The 17,336-nt window shown below is 41.8% G+C and overlaps 1 protein-coding gene across 4 annotated transcripts; it reads right to left on the bottom strand.

Moving 5' to 3' along the window:
• Positions 1-570: 570 nt before the first annotated feature.
• On the bottom strand, positions 571-16,914 carry RNF34 (ring finger protein 34). 4 transcript variants are annotated; one of them, XM_087423330.1, is made up of 7 exons: positions 16,806-16,914; positions 14,488-14,557; positions 6,776-6,994; positions 5,558-5,965; positions 3,936-4,052; positions 3,464-3,665; positions 571-1,518 (listed from the first exon to the last, which is right to left on the bottom strand). In XM_087423330.1, the coding sequence occupies exons 2-7, from the start codon at positions 14,494-14,496 to the stop codon at positions 1,328-1,330; spliced, it is 1,146 nt and encodes a 381-aa protein (XP_087279456.1). In that variant the 5' UTR covers positions 14,497-14,557; positions 16,806-16,914; the 3' UTR covers positions 571-1,327. The 4 variants fall into 4 exon arrangements, with proteins under 4 accessions (XP_087279456.1, XP_087279457.1, XP_004430063.1 ...); XM_087423331.1 differs by lacking the exon at positions 16,806-16,914 and adding an exon at positions 16,219-16,482; XM_004430006.3 differs by lacking the exon at positions 14,488-14,557 and having other exon boundaries at positions 16,806-16,897.
• Positions 16,915-17,336: the final 422 nt, after the last annotated feature.

Raw genomic sequence — 17,336 nt, 5'->3', positions numbered from 1 at the left:
CTCTGCCTCCCTTGCTATAATTTTCAGGTCTGTTGATTGACATGTGAATCCTGAGCAACTAAAGGCATGTATCTTACCCACTGCAAAGTCAAAAGATAAAACCCAACCAGACTCAGCTGAGAAGTCAGGCATTTCTTAAAAGCAAACCTGTCGACTAGCAGTTGAAAATGAATCTACAGTTGGTCTCAACTCAACCAAAAAAAAACCACCCTGAGTAGAGTTAGACCTAAAAGAGAAGAGATTTCAGGTCATTCATGTCCCAAGAACCTTTTTACCTAAGCTAATATCTCAGGTTTCTCATTTACTATGTGGTATTAGAAGCAAAGCCAGGCAGTGTCTTTTCAGATACTGGAGGTAACCATCAAGCACCCAGCACGACGCCTAGTCATGGTCAGCAGTGCGTCAGTAGTTAACCTTACTGGTAAGTCAGCAGCAAAGGTAGATCATTGCAACATCTTTGAAGGTGCTCCCATCTTTTGTGAAGAAGGGAGCAAGACCAGGCACAGACACTCATTTATGCTGTATGTACCCAGGTGAATTAGGAACTGACCAGGACAATGTAAACAAAAGCATTTTTTAAAATCTAATTTTATTCCTAAAGTTCAAATTAGCTAGCGGGAAAATACACTTTCACTATACAAAACAGTGTAAACTGATTACACATTAATAAAGAATTTAACACACACACTTTTCTAATGAAAGAAGCTAGATGCAGCCCTTGCTATAAAAAGCTGTACCTGAACAGAAATGGACATGTTTAGTCTAAGGCCCTGGCAGTTGACTATAGAATGTCAGTTGTTCCCAATTACGTTTAAATGCAGAAATAGAAACAATGTGGAAACTTACATTCATCAAATAGTAGCATTTAAAATATACATGACTAATAAAGTGAACATTCAGAGGGGCCACTGCTCAGTGTGAACCACGTCAGCCACTTGTAGGCAGTGATCTCATCCAAAGAACAGAAGTTTCAAACATCTGAGTAGTTTAAGTTAAAAATAGGATGAAGGAGAAATAAGAGAACAGGATAAACGTTCCTCCAAAGAGAGCAGTTGTAAGCAGTCTGACTTCAGTAATTAGTGATCATGGATGTGTGACAAAGCCCGGGAGAACCTGGCAAACTGAGCATGTCCACAGGCTCACAGGCATGTAGCATGGACCAATGTGGCTGCAACTCAGGATGAATCTTTCTGTCCCCAGTTAGTAGTGAAAATAATTTTTAAAAATAGTTTCAGCCTTTGAACAATAAGTTTCCAGTCCCTTCTGTGCATTGAAATGCCTGGAATCAAGCTTGGGGGCAAGTGTCCTGGTGGGGAGAGCCTCGGCTTCAGGACTTGAACACGTGCACAGCTCGTACCACGTACTGCCGGCAGATGGGACACTCGCTCATGCGTTTGCCACACTTGGTGCAGGTGACCATGTGCCCACACTCGAGCAGGACGCAGTCAATGACGGCATCCATGCAGATACGGCACAGGCTGTCATCTTCCTCGTCCTGCAGCTGCAGCCGCTCGCCATCTGAAAGGCAACAGAGAGCTGGGGCTTTTGGCATGGCCGCCTGACGGAGGCTGAGCAGTCATCTGCCGCAACCATGGCAGGCCCCGAATGAGCCCAGTGTTGTAAGAGAAATAATCCCAACTGCTCTACACTTTGGTTCCTTCCACTAGAAATGGCAATAATAATAATGCCTACACCTCATAGTTTTATGAGAAATTCTTAGCTTAGAGCCAAGTATGGAGTGCCTAACAAATGTTAGCTATTTAATTCTATTTTATATCTGTACATAATTCAAGGTTTTTGTGATAAGGATAGATTATTTCTGTAAATAAAAATGAAGAAACCCTAGGTTGTCCTACACATGGGCCTTGGAGTCAGAACACCGTTGGAATTTCCAGCCCAACTATGTGGCCTTAGGAAACTCGCAGTCTCCGGAGCCTCATCTCAGTAGAAAGAGGAGCTCTATTTCCACACTGATAGGAAAGTTACGAAGAGTCATACATCAAGTAGCCTGTAGTTGGGAGAAGGCACCCACACCCGCAGCCTTAGAAGCATCTCAAAAGCCGTCTGTGTTCCTGGTAACCCTGGCACGGCTGGAGTCTGTCTAACTCAAAAGGGATAGGCCATCCTGGCTCTGTGCCCCAGATTTAGGTTCTGAGAAAATCTAGGCTCTGAATAAGAACGGTGTCGAAGGAATTTAAAAACATCTCAGTCTGGGATTTGGCCATAGAGCTATGGACATTGAGGCTTCCCTTTCTAAAGATTATAGAGGGGATCAATGGGAATCATGAATATGGTTAGGAAGAAAAGAACAGGAATTCAAGCTTAAAGAGCAAGTAGTCTCTGGATTTAAGAGAAGTAAACATTGAAAGGATTCATGGGATAAGATGACAGATGAGCCAATGGAGAAGACACTAGCAGGCTCTTGAGAGTAAATTAGAGTCTGGGCCTTGGTCTCTTCTCCTGCATGGAAGGTTCCTTCTAATGCTTAGAATTTCTGAGCATAAAGCAGAGGAGGCAGAGTCTGTCAAGGCTATTAGACAAGGCTATTGGGGTGAATCTCTGCATAAGTGGCTGAAGCCAGTCAAACTAGGAAAGATTCCAGCTGTTCTCAAAACACAACGTGTATTCCCCAAGCCTGGAGATTAGACCAGGGATAGATTAGGCAGTGAGTTAACCGAGAAAGGCACTTTGGCAATCATGCACGTCATGGCCGCCTCTACCATAAACTCCTGGAGGGTGGTTATGGCGGTGCACTACCAGTGTGCAGTGCACAGAGTTGGCATTGACATTTACTAAGTAAACTGACTTCTCCCCTCACTGCCAGAATACCATTTCCCAAGCTGTGGGAAATGATGTGAGGACTGTTTAAGTCTAGATAGCAACATAATATTCATCAGTCTGAACACCACTGAATTCTTTTTTTCTTGCCTGTAAGTACTCTGTGGCTTGGCACTATTACCAGCTGAGGATTTCTGCTCCACGCTTCATCAATAGCAGAAGTTCTTAACCTCAGCTTTTCGTGACTTACACAGAAACTACTAATACTTGACGCTAAGAACTACTTAACATCTTGGCTCTACAGAACACTTTTTTCCACTGTTTGGTTACTTCAATAGCAGCTTTTAAATCCTAAGTATTGGCCTGCCAAAGGAGTTAGTGAGAAAACAAGCATTTTTATAGAGACAAGGAATTTCATTAGCGTTCTAACAAATCATGGCAAGAAAAACCAGACCGAACAAATGACTACCTAACTCACTTGGCAGCGGTGGTCTCAGAGCCAACATCACGTAATGAACTTACTACTTAACAGATCTATAAACAGGTTCATGTAACTAATTCACACTCAATAAAAGGATACATAGTTTTCTCAAAAATAAATTTGACTTAATTGTGACAGAAATAGCCCAGTTTTTAAAAGCCCAAGGAAGGATACCATAGGGAAAAAAGAAAAAAATAAACCTACATGACTTTTGGTTTTCTTCATTCTCTTTGTATAACCGGTTTACTTTCTCTACCAGCTCCCATTTTTCACAGCAGCCAGAGTAGTTGACAAAGTTCCGAGCCAGGATTTCCTTCAGTTGGCGCACACTCATCCCTTCCACATCGTCAAGACTTGACAAGTCAGACAGCGAAGCTCTCACTCTTTTCTTAGAGAGGCCGGGCGTCTGAAATCACAGAGCACTTCTATCACCTCTGTTCCTGCAAATCCAGACCTCCCACAGCAAGGAAAACAGCATGCTCCCCTCACCCTTTAGTCACCACTGGCCCTGGACAGTCTTTCCAGACTTCTCCTCAGTTCTTGAAGTGTTTTATATATTGTGCTACATCCAAACAGAAGAAACACCCTGTACTAATCTAGCAAAAGTCCACATGGGCATTTTCGCTGCCTGCCAGGTTGACACGTCAGGGAAATCAAATTTTATAGGAGATCTCACCCGCTCCTCCAAGTTTCCTCCGTCATCATCATCGTCGTCGTCGTCATCATCGTCGTCGTCGTCATCATCATCGTCGTCATCATCTTCTGTGTTTGCTGAAGCTACTTCAGTTTGTACCTACACACATAATGCATCTGATTAGGTCAGGAATCCTATTTTCCTAACAGTATCAGCCCATATTTATCACTGGAGAAAGCCTTTCCATAGATCTTCTCCCAAGAATGACCCCAACCCAATACTTCACAACTTCTTTGAATCCTGCATGCCTCTGCCCCTCCCAAAGGGCTGGGCCCTACATGATTTCATGAACAACTTACCTTCCATTAAGTTATCTCAAAAGCCAAATTCCTATGTATGTGTGAATTTGTAAAACCTAACCAGAGTATTAACTCCCTGAGGAGGTCCCATCATGGAATGCTAAAGCCATAGTGTATGGAATTGCACTGCATCATTATCAAAGGACCTGCGGATGGCTGGTTTAACTGGAGCCTCTAAGATACAGGTAGAAACTAAAGCGCTAAGATTAGCCCAAGTGTCAGGCACATTCGCTTTGAAAAGATCTCAATCCTACATCATACTTAGACATTCTAATTCCAAAGAATGCTTTCTAGACTTCTTCACTGATGGCTGATGGTAGTTCTAGTTTTTAGAAATTCCTCAGCAATCAAAGATACCCTTTTCTTTAGGAAGAACAGAAATCCCTTCGATTTGGGTTATGTACACTTCTTTCATATCTTTCTCTTTCGACTTTATTTTGATCATAGCCCTACAATAGCCTAGGTCAGTTCCCAATTTCAAATATTCTACCCCACTAGTTCACATGCACCATATTGTAGCATCCAAAGACCCACACCTCCCAAGTGGTATCATATACCCAACAGTGGCACAAAAATCAGATGTGTCTTATGTTTGCATCATAATTATGCCAGTTCTCATTTGGGAAAATAATAAAACTCCTAGCTTGGACTTATCTAATTTATGACTATTTAGAAGGCAACTAGACCAAATTTCCCTCTGCTTTTAACTCCTTTGTTCAGAGAAGACAATTAAATGTGGACAGAAATGTTCAAAACAATTCTTTCAGCATTTTAGAATCATTCATATATACAAACAGAATATTAATTACAAGCACGTGCATGTTATTCAATCAGGATGCCCAAGGACCTCAGTGGGACAATATTCTGCACTGTCATTTCTTTAAAATTAGTAAATAACCACATTCTTTCACTAATTAGGATAGCTCCTTCCCATTATCTAAATAAAGACAATTTTATTGTAGCAAGGCCACTGGGGATTAGGTTAACTTACACTGTTGTTTCCATGGTCACTGACACTTACACAAATGTTTATATGCTACTTTTCAGTCATTATTTCAACAATTAGTATTTAACTAGATAAGGGAGGGAAACTGAGGTAACTAAGGTCAGGAGACTGATGAGCTATTTTGGGGCCCTTCAGACAGCTGACTTTGGGGCCATGACTCACATCAGGAGACCCTGCGAGTGCAGAGTTCAGCAGCTTGTGGAACCTCTGCTCCCACAAGGACTCATCAAGCCCTAAAAGCCCCACTATATGGCCAAGAGTAGATGTGCCAGGCCCTTGGGGTAATTACACCCTCATACCTGTGCCAATGCTCCAGATCCTAAGGTCCGGTCTCCACCCATAAGCTCTCCCTGAAACGAAGATACGGTAGCAGAGGGGGCTGTATAGTTTGAAAAAAACGAATGTGTAAAAAAGCTAGAAGTCTGGGACCTTGAGGAGTTCAGACTGCTTGTGTCCAGGTCGTCCTCAGAGCCCAGCCCATGATGGCACAGTACTAGATCTACCAAGTCTTCTTTCTCCCGACAGGTATCAATTGGTATGTTTCTAAGAATGAGATACTGCCGTAGATCCTTCACTTTCAGTCGCATTAACTGAGGGCGCTGAAAGGCCGTCTCTTGTAATAAGTGACAAGTGGAACATCTACGGAGATTTTCTTGTAAGACTGAACAAACGGAGCAAAAATCCTTCTTGCAGTCACAACATACATGCTGAAGAAACAGACAGAAAAGAAGCATTTAATGATAGCCAGATATAAGCCATTGTGAAAGCACTAGTTTTCTTTTTGCCTTGTATTAAAATTCAATTTTGGTTCTTATGAAGTCCCCCATGGCACCAGACTATTCTTACAGGCATTTTCTTGTTCCAAAAGCCATGAAAATCAAAACAGTCACTGCCGAGGCAGTCTGGATTCACAGAATTTCAAATACAGCCCTTTAAGAAAAACATACACTCTTGTGTTAATGAATTAAAACCTTTCCACCCCTTGATGCAAACATGTAATCAGCAGAACAGAGCTGACTTGAACCACACAAAGCAGAAAACACAACTACAAATCCTCTTCCTGCTCTTTTCTTATGTGAACAATTTCCCCGTTTAAACAGCAGGGGACAAAAAACACAACAGAGATGGAAAGAGGAAGGCAAGTGATCTCTCAAGGTCAATCCAACCAAATAGAGGACCCCACTAATACAGTAATCTGTTCCCTACAGAGCCTTAATCACAATCAAAGCCTTTCTAGTAGCAAAGCTTAAAGAAGACACTAAGATGTGGTCATTTCTGCTTGGATCGTCAATTCAGCCCTTTGAAATACTTAAGGAACAAGGTGTTAGTTTGCAGCAACAATGCACTAAGCAGTGATACAGTCCCTTCAAATGAATACTTTTCTAAATGGGAAATGGTTAATAGGACTATCTTTGATATTTTTCTAAAAAGAAATGAAGATACATTAGTATTCAAAATAACGTACAATCAAGAATTCTGATTCATGTCTTTTGTATGTAATATTTCATCCAACTCACCTTCTTTCTAAACACTGAAAATGAAAGTCCACAGGCTTTGCAAACTACATTAGGCCCTTCTGTAGGTGCCGGTGGGTAAGTGGAAAAATCAGAGTTTGGTGTAAATCTGAACGGACCAGCGCCTCCTGCAAATCCCGACTGCTGGCCCCTGACGGCTCCGGTTCCCATGACTTCATTCAGCAGTCCACAGCACGAAGCCCACATAGACGTGGCACCTGCCTGAAAAGGAACACAAATAGGGACCAGAGTTTAAAGCTAAGTGGAACCTGGGTTCTCTGGGATCCTCAGGGAATGTCATTCTGGAGAGGTACGTTTGCCCTAAATAACTTTCAGATTATTCTTTTAAGTGTCAAAATTTTAAGCTATTTGGAAAGAAACAATTTCCTGGTGTTTGCAAAGAATATCTGGCATTAGGAATACTCATGATAAACAAAAGGGAAAGATACAACATGAACCCAATTTTGTAAAAAAAACCACATACACTCAGAGATACATGTGCATGGCCATAGAAAAAAATGACTAGATAGAAGTACGTGCTGTGTAATATTTGATATATGCTTATACCAAAAAAATTGTTCATTGTTTATCCGAAATTCAAATTTAACTGAGGGTCCTGTATTCTATCTGGCAACCTTAGACTAGTGACTACGCTAATGCAGATTTTCCCAGCTATCATTTATCAGAAAGAATATAAATTCAAATTACTTAATTTCATTAAACTTCTATTCTCTCATTTGTAGCTGGGCATAATAAACTATGGCATATATAAACTAAAAAAATTTTTTTAGGGCCAGCCCTGTGGCCTAGTGGTTAAGTTCAGTGTGCTCCACGCTGGTGGCCTAGGTTTGGTTCCCAGGCACAGACCTACACCACTTGTTGGTGGCCATGCTGTGGCAGCGACCCACATACAACAGAGGAAGATTGGCACAGATAACAGCACAGGGCAAATCTTCCTCAAGCAAAAAGAGGAAGATTGGCAACAGATGTTAGCTCAGGGCAAATCTTCCTCAGCAAAAAAAAAAAAAAAAAAAAAAAAAATTTTAAAAAGCTAAAAGAAAAATTTTTTTTAAATGACTGGGAAAACATCAAAATGCCAACTGAAGGGGCCGGCCCAGTGGCATAATGGTTAAGTTTGCACGCTCTGCTTTGGCAGCCCAGGTTCAAATCCCGGGTGCGGACCGACGCACTGCTTTTCAACCATGCTGTGGCGGCATCCCACATACAAAAAATAGAAGAAGATGGGCACAGATGTTAGCTCAGGGCCAATCTTAGGGGGGAAAAAAAAAAAAGTCAACTGAAGCTCTCTCTAGGTTTTTAATATAATTCCTATAATTTATTTTCTTAAGTTTTTCTCTACTTTCCAAATTCTTTATAAAGAATACATTAATTTGACACTAAGAAAAATTTACTTAAGAAGCAGTTATGCTACCTTTTCAAACTGAAAATACTAAACACAACTTTTGATCACTCAACCATAATGACCTCCCAAGGGCTATTTGCCACTCCACTAAATGGCCTGAAACTAATGTATTGCCTTCTATGTTTTTTTCTCTCTCTCTTCCCTGTGAGCCACCACTGCTATCACTATACCTATACCTCTAGCAACCTATCTCCTTTTCTACTGCAGACTCAGAAACCTGCTAACCAAGCCTGTTAGAAGTAGATATAAAAATATCATTTTCTGTGAGGGCTCAAGGCATTTTCCCATGCTTAAAGTATAAGAGCTATAGTGTTTGGAACTAATGGGCTTTCGTCCCTTACCCTAATTCTTAAGCATATTCTAGACTCTAGATAATGTGATAGGTAATGGAAGTCCAGGTAGGTGAGGTCTTATTAGTTAAAATGGCAGCACATGACAATCACACAGTTCCATTTATTTCACTGTCTCTGTCAAACATTTACTGTTTGTCCAAGAAGTTCTTTTTTTAAAAAAATTTTTAACATCCTTAAAAGGCTATTTGAAATGCTATAGAAGAGTCATGCTATTCTTGCTACTACCCACAAAAATAATGCTGTATTAAATATAAGGAAAGGAGAAGATAAAGCAATAAGAAACCACAATAGAAGGTTCAAACAGTCTTAAGTATCAGGGTCACTGACTTAAGTATTATATGGCTTCATACCCTGTAATTCTCAAGAAATAGTGATGCCTTTAAAAGTCAGGTTAAATTACAATTAATAGTTCATATCTTTAAATAAATATATACCTCAGACTCTAGAGCTATGGTTTGTTTAAACATAAAAGCATGAAAATCCAGATTGACTGACAGTTCATTTAAAGTGTGTTCTTTTAGCAAAGGATTCATCCACAGTACTTTGAACAATGAGCTCTTAAAACAACTGAAAATGTTTTAAAAATTAAATCTGTACATAACATTCTTGGAGAAGAATTCCTCAACTGCAGAAAGTACCACCAAGATAAACTTTTCTTCATTCCAGGAGTTTAAAGAAGTTTTTAAGAAGCTTCAGCTTCCTGCTGACCTAGCTACTAAACAATTAAACAGCTTTTTTAGCTTTTATCCCCCTTCTGATTCCTGGGTGGGTTGTCTCCCCAACGCAAGTGAAGGTTCTTTCTTCCACAGCATCTAGTTCCACCATCATGACTGATGAGTAAATAACTGTGTAAAAAGTTTCTTTATATTGCCTTTATATTGCCTCTTTAAAGGCAATGCAACATTAAATTTTGTGTGCTACCTAGAAAGTACAAATTGTGTCTTGTTTAGAAAGAGTTATAAATGTAAAAAAGATTCTGATCCAGCAGGCTTAAAATTTCAAATGATACTCCCTTTTAAAAGCAGCACTGTCACACATTTTGTTTTTTCTACCAGAAATCAGTTTTACAATGAGAATTAAAGAAAGATACAAATTTTCAAACCATGTTAATGAGTATGAACATTAAAATTCTACGCTGAGGGCCGGCCCTGTGGCTTGGTGGTTAAGTGCGCGCGCTGCAATGCTGGTGGCCCGGGTTCGGATCCCGGGTGCGCATCGAGGCACCACTTCTCCGTCCATCCTGAGGCCGAGTCCCACATACAGCAACTAGAAGGATGTGCAGCTATGACATACAACTATCTACTGGGGCTTTGGGGGGAAAAAATAAAATAAATAAAATCTTTAAAATTCTACGCTGAAAATATTCACAGCTCTGGTTAAGAGAAGAGAAGGATTTATTTTGGGAAAACAGGTGGAATCTCTGCGTAGACATCAATATTGGAAGGTAACAATTTCGTCCCATTCCTCATGTTTCTATAAAGGGAGGGAATTTCCTCTTCATTTCCCAGAAGGGAAAATAATGAAAAGAACCCTTCCATCTTCTTTTGGCCATCTCATTATAAAATTAAAATTAAAAAACAAAGCCCAAGCCAACCCCCAAAGTGTTGTCCCAGGCAAAAATATGTTGCTATAATCTAATATTTGGTATGACTCAGCCAAAGACTATAGCAGAGGGAAAGAGGAAACACTGAAAAATCTAGGTTTCAGCCTCATTAGATCTGTGAACTTAAATTTGGACAAAATCTCCCAATAAGAGAATACTCGTAGCATTATACTGAAGGGCAAATCTATCTATGTATACTGTTATCCTCTGACTAGAATTTGCAACATTCCAGCCTTCTTGAAAGTTCAGAAATTTGAAACAGTGGAAGCCGCAGTCACTAGTTTTATTTGAAGTACCTTTCTTTCCCATCTAGCATATTTTAAAAACTTAATTTCCATTTCCCCTTGAAGCCTCATGTGTTCTGGCACCCCAGTGCTGAAATGAAGGTGATCTATTTAGTGATTTGATCTCTTCAACTTCTTTGGAGCAGGTATTTTTAGTCCTGTACCACAGCAGTTGCTGTCACTGTCTCTTGCTAAGAAACTGCCTAAGCCTGTGAAACTGTCCTTAAGACAGTGGTTGGACTCACCAGAAGAGACTTAAAAAATACTGATGCCCCTGAGTCCCATCCCCAGAGACTGACTTAACTGGTCTGAGGTACAGCCTGGGCATCAGAATTTTTTAAAAATCTCCATGTGATTCCAATGTACAGCCAAGGTTAAAAGGTTAACACCTCCTTAGTCTAGGGGCTTTCTCCTTCCTGCCCACATGGTTTCTGCTGGAGAATCACTCTCAGCAGATTCTTGAAGGGAAGGAGTCGTGGTTATTTCTGAAGCCTGTGCCTCTAGAGTTCTAGGGCCAACACCTCAGCCGTGTGCTCCTCATGACCTGTCTACATTTTTCCCCCCACAGCAGTGGGACAAGCCTCTGGTGTTTCCTTTCTCTCTATGGTTTCCCCTAATCCTTTCAGAAAGGCTCAGCTAAGTTTTTAACAATTTAATCTGATTCTTATATTAGTTCCTTTTCACATACTGGCCTGGAACTTTTGCTGGAATTGGGTGCCTTCCTTCATTTTATCTGCTCTTTGCTTTTTTGCCCAAACTTTTTATTTCCTAACATATTCTTCTACATGTTTTCTTGTGTGAAATCTGGGAGAAGAACAGTGATTTCTGGGTCTATCAAAAACAGCCATTGTTCAAACTTTTTGTCCTTGTTTACCTCCAAGTTGAAGAATCCACCCAGAAGATGAATTCTCCCAGGCTTGGGCTCCATTTCCCTACCTCCTTTAGTATGTTTCCTTTTCCTGCACTTTCAAGTCCCAATTTCCTAAATTTCTTCTGCATGTCCCCTCAGGGCACACGCATTCCTACCTAACGACTGTCACCTTGGCGTTCACCTAATAATGCTTGAAGTGTCCTACACCGATCTTCCCCTCTCAAATCTGCCCAAATTTTCTGTTACTACTTGACGTAACAGTCCCAATTTTCAAGCGACAGAATCTATAAAAGCAATTAGGGAACTGTTTAAGACAGCATTCTCCCAACAGTTTATTGAATGTGGGCTCCTGAAGTGAGGTGGGGGGAGGAGAATAGGGGACATATCAATTTATCCTCTGAGCTCTTGACTCTGCCTTTGTCAGATTTGCTTGGAGCCCAGTTATCTGGTAGGGTAATAACCAAAAAGCTTCCCTCTTTTTGCATCCTCCCTTTAAAAGCTTTCAAGACTGAAGTTCATGTTCTTTCCCTTTCTCCTTCTGTCTTCCTATCCCCTAAGATCTTCCAGCAGTTTAATCAGCTTGCATTCCTTTATTTTTCTTTTATTCACTCTCTGCTCACCTTCTGGTAGTAAGATTGAAGCATATTTTCCAAACTACTCCATTTCCTCCTAGATTTTCTGAACAAACCCAATTCCTAGACAGACAGTACACAAGGCACAGCCTTTTGGCTTTTGAATTTGCAGTAAAATCATTGAGTCGTTACTCTGCCTCAATATCAAAGAGGTGTATTCCTTATGTAAGGGTCCCATCCATCTTTTATTTGCTTATTTAAAAAAAAAAAATCTACTACTCTTCCATGAGTGCAGTCAAGGTCTGGATCTCTGAAAACTTAAGCTATGATCTGGGCCTATGTGACTAACAATTCTAAATCCTACTTGGGACCACAGTTGAGAGCAGGACTCTACTGGCTAAATCATATGAATCCAAAAGGCTAAACGGAACAATAATCTGTAAAGACGGTTACATTTCCTCCCTTGACCATGAATGTAATTCAAAAACAACAAAGAGAATAACCGAATAGAGCAACTATCTACCTATGCCTGGCACAAAACTCCTATCTCAGGGAATTTAGCTGCGTTTACAGTTTATTTTCTAGCCATCAATGACTACTGAAAATAAATAACTTTTTCTTGATAATCTAATCCCTTTCCTACACACCCCCTTAGGCCAAAATTGCTCTTGAATAGATTAGCCATGGGACCACAGCCTGCCTGGCTTATATCAGTTAAGAACCAGGTATCATATTAAAAACTTACATGGTCCATAGTAAAAAATTAAATTCTAAAGCCTCCTGTCTGCCCTGCCCCAGACACCTAGATCTCCTAGTGTTATTCTGATATCCAATGCCAGTTCTTGTGTTTTTTTCAAAGCCAGTGCACCAAGATTTTAGGGCACCAATAACAACACCATCTTTTTTTCACTCCCAATTTGCAACTAATTAAGAAATCAGACAAATAGAAATTTAAATGTGTGCTTTTTTACTGATAACGTCAATTGGAGAACATGATTTTAGCTCTGCAGCCATTTGGTCTTGATAATATGCCACCTAGTCACTGGCACAGCTGACCAACAGCAGCTTATCATGTAGTTGACCAGACTGCCATCCTCCCACAGGAAGACAGATCTGAGAAGTTCCCAGAAAGTACTAAGCCAAGCATGTTTAGCTCCTTTGCTAAAACTGACCAACATAAAAGTTCCTCTTCTTACTCTCGTAGCAGAAAGGCTGAAAGTATTCCTCCTATATTGTCCTTTCCTAGAGAATGAATTAGAAATTCCCTCTCCTCTGTAGTAGTATAAAGGAGGGCAGGGGCATGTTATCCACAAACCTAAACAAATTTGCATGAGAGTGACACTGACAGTTTCCAGTGCTGTGACACTTATTTCCACAACAATAATAGACTACCAATTTTATAAGCACTCTCTCAAGGTCCTCAGTCAGATTCACACAATATAAGCCCATTCTCAATCATCATTCCAGTCAACAAAAGCAAGAGGAAATGTATTGTTTCTCTGCAAGAGCAGTAGCCCAGCCTTCTTTCTGGCAGAGTCCCAGAGTTTTGAACACGCCTCAAGGTTCAGCTATGTTTGATTGAGTGTGAGAGTGTATGTGTGATCTAATGTGCTTTTAGAATCCCTGTGGGGGGAAATACTTCCCAAATGCTCAATTTAAAGAATCAACAAGAAGTTTACTAAAATTTTTGAATCCTATTCTAAACTACATCAGGATGTGATCCCTTTTAATGACTCCACCAAACATAACAGTAACCAGGCAAACTAGAATGAAGAATAAGGAAAGCTATGGTGGTTTCCATGAAGATTAAATGACAGTCAAAGAGAAAGAGTAAGCTGATGGATTTGAAAACAGCAGAAAACTAAGTGATCACAGTCTAGATCATTTGCTTTTGATTAAACTAGATAAACAGCAGTAATAATAATGCTACCTCCTAAGAGTTGCTTGCCAGAACGCTAAATTGAATATGGTAATATTTTAACAGTTATTTTAAAGATAAACCTAGAAGTTTCAAATTCAAGAACATTAATTTTCTTGGATGTTGTAAGAAGCTACAAGGACCAGGCAGGGATTCAATTCTTCCACCACATCAGAGAACTCGCTCACTACAGGTTTTGTTTTAAACTCTGAACAAACTCCTGTTTGCTAAAACTCAATGTCCTTGTGTTAAACACGAAAAGATGTTTCAAATCTTCGTACTAGTGATATGAAAGAATAAGTTTTACAGTTTAAATTTCAATTAGGTTAAACTTTTCTAGAGAACCTAAAGCACAGCAGAAGAAACAATTGAGATAATTAGCAAAAATCTTTACCCTAATTAGAGCCACTTGAGAAACACATGTTCCTTAAAATGTGAAAGGATTTCTTACAGAAACTGCTGCTTCAATTGAAATACAATATGCAGGGAACTCTGCTTTCTTCATGACCAAATATCAGACCATATACCACAAAACAGGAAATTCTACACCCTAAATTCTTTCTCTTATACCATTTGGACATTAAGCAGGCTACATGATGCTGATCTTAAAATGTAATACTTTTAGGCAAGATATTTGGCTAAAAATTGATAGATTTTTAAAATAACGTGAGCTGGAGATCATAAATGTTACCTTTCTCATGTTTGTGTTTTGTTTTCTTTTTTTAAACCAGTATACTTGATCCTTAGCACCACTCCCTCACCTTTCAGGAAAAAAAAAAAGGAAAAGGAAATTACATTCAACAGATTACTTTCTCCTTGATATCTCACTTTGAACCTGGAAGAATGAATATGATTAGTACAATTAAGGGTGAGATCAATACAATATGGAAAAACAGGAAGGAGGATTAAATTAAATTAATATAGGACACCAATTTGGATTTTTTTAAAAATCCCTTACAGGGAGTTAATTAGATGCTACTCGAATGTTACACAGTTAATTGAGTCTTTGAGAGGTAAAACCTACTTCGAAACATCAGTTCCTAAACAAGAAGAAAGTAAATACCCCTTCCACACATATACTAAAATCAGCTGCTCCTGGGTATATATAAGTGAAGATGTACTTATGCGATTGCTCAGCTTTTAAAGCAATTTTAACTCCACTGAAAGAAGTACTTGCTTAGATGAACATTCACATGTTCGGGTTCCATGACATCAGGAATCACCGCCCCTGCCCAGAAATCTAAGATGAGCATAAACCCCACAATTAAACAATTTCAACATAAACCACGAAGTTAAATAATAAACAAATAGCCAAAATTCAAATTTTGTGCATCCACTTTCCATAAAAACATAAATGAAAAGCAGTATCTTCATAACTGTCATCTTGCACAGACTGATGTCTATTTAGGTCTGCATTTGCTTCATAAAATATATCTTTTCTACATTTTCAACCGCCACCAAACTTTGTTTCTAAAATTTCAATTCAGAAAGCAGTATCTTCAACTTAAATTCAAAAACACTCTTGTTTTTAGAGAACTTGATTAAAAATGTCAACACTGGACCTGTCCCTACTTCTCTCCTTCTATATCTGCTTCCTTGATGGGCCACAAATTTAATACTAATAAAGATACTGACAGTCTTTGAGGCAAAATTATATATCTAAAGATCCTTGCTTTGTTTTTAGATCTTAACACAGTAAGATGATGGTTTTCAGGAAAGAAAGTTAGTTTTAGATATTTTAATAGGTACTCTAAGTTGAAATAGTATTTTATAACTGGGAAGTTAAAAATAGGCTCTTACCATAGCCTCATACTTTAACGCACAGTTCAAAAGTTACCTATTCCAAAAATCCTCCTTGCTTCCTGCAGCCAGAAATATCTTTTCTCGCTCCTGAGGGTTTTGCATTTTTTTGATACCTTACATCACATTCTGCCTTGTAATGTGGTTACTTGCGAACCTCTCTCCTGACTGGCAAACTCCTAAAAGGTGGGATTATATTTTCAATCACTTCTACTCACAAAGTCTCCCTCTCAGCTGGCACATAGGGAAAGTCAACAAAACACGCGCTGCGTTTCTCTAGCCACTTGACACTCCCTGTCCATCTTCCACAGTCAATCTTCGAGGCTTTGCGAAGGCCGCGTTTTAAACTGGCAGTTCGCTCTTCTTTTCCTTACCCACACGAGGCACACCGCTTCACGAGATTAATGAAATCGTCTGTGTCTGGAAAGGCTATCATCTTAGGACACCCCGCTCGGCTCGAGTTCGGCAATGAATCGATGCCTGAATTGATCGTTGTGCACAGGGCTCTTCAGAACTCGCAGCGATCGAGTGGAGACTCGGCCCCCAGAAGTAGGCCAGCGTCTCCCCCTTCCCCCTTTCCTTAAACTTCTCACTAGTGAGGCGCCCACGCTCTCACACCCACCTTCAACAACTCAAGCTGTCAAACGATCTGCTGCGCACCTAGCGGCGGCGGACACGCGCCTAGCTCGCCGCGCTCTAGGTCACGGCCCCGGCGCGAAGCCGACGGAGGGATCCGTCGGGGCAGGACCTCCGTCCCGAGGCATTTCGAACCCGCCAGCCCGGCCCGGCCTCACGACTCTCCGCATCGCTCCTTCCCCCTCCGTCCCGCAGCTTCCGTCCTGCGACAGTCCCGCGGCGCTCCCGACGCTCCGCGTAGGTCAAGGACTCGGGGCGCGAGCGGGCGAGCACAGCGGCTCTGCCTCAGGGCCCCGAGGACGCGGACCGGGCCCGCAGAGGGGGGCCCACCCGGCGCGAGCGCCCGGCCTCCCCTCCTCGGGCTCGCTCACGGGGGGCGCTGTGGGACTTAGGTCGGGAGCCCAAGATCTCCGCCGGGCCGGACAGGGCCCCAGCTGCCGGCCGGGGACGCCCCTCAGCGGAGCTCTCCGAGGTGCCGGCGGGGTAACCGTTGAGGCGAAAAGAAGGCAGTTCGGACGCCCCGGCCGGAGAAGGGAGGCGAGGAGGGACTGCCCGGCCCCACCCGCCCCTCACCTTCATGGCCGCGATCGCCGCGTCTCGGTCGGCTCCGCCTGGGAACTGAACACCATAGCAGCTCCTCGCACAGCCGCCCTCCTTCCTTCTGGGCGGCGATTACGGCGCCTCCCGAGGCGACCCAGCGTCCGGACGTAAGGGGTGTGGCCACGCCCGCCGCACCGCCCCGGTAGGAGCGCCGAGCGGCGGCCCAGTGGACCAATCCGGAGCCGACACTCGGGGGCCGGTCACCAGAGCCAATGAAGTGGCGGGGCCTCCGGCGCGGCCGGGTGGGCGGAGAAAGACGCCATTCCCTCCGGAGCGGAGATGGGCGGGTCTGGGCGTGGCGGGGGGAGCTCTGCGGAGAGGTTTTCTCGGTTGGGTTCCTGAAATAGGAGTCAGCGTGCCCTGAGGAACCCGTGCGGCTGAGATTTGGCTTTAGGGCTAAGGTTAAGTTCCCGCGGCCGCGAGGGCGGGAAGGGGCGTGGTAAATTTGAAAACGCCGGTTGGTTTGAAGGCTTTTGTTATAACCGTCAGAGCAGGGCCTCAGAT

This window comes from Ceratotherium simum, chromosome 35 (assembly GCF_057802395.1).
Source record: "Ceratotherium simum simum isolate JZ-2026a chromosome 35, ASM5780239v1, whole genome shotgun sequence".
Classification (NCBI taxonomy): domain Eukaryota; kingdom Metazoa; phylum Chordata; class Mammalia; order Perissodactyla; family Rhinocerotidae; genus Ceratotherium; species Ceratotherium simum.
The sequence above is the reverse complement of the archived record's forward strand: the minus strand, read 5'-3'. Positions and strand labels throughout refer to the sequence as shown.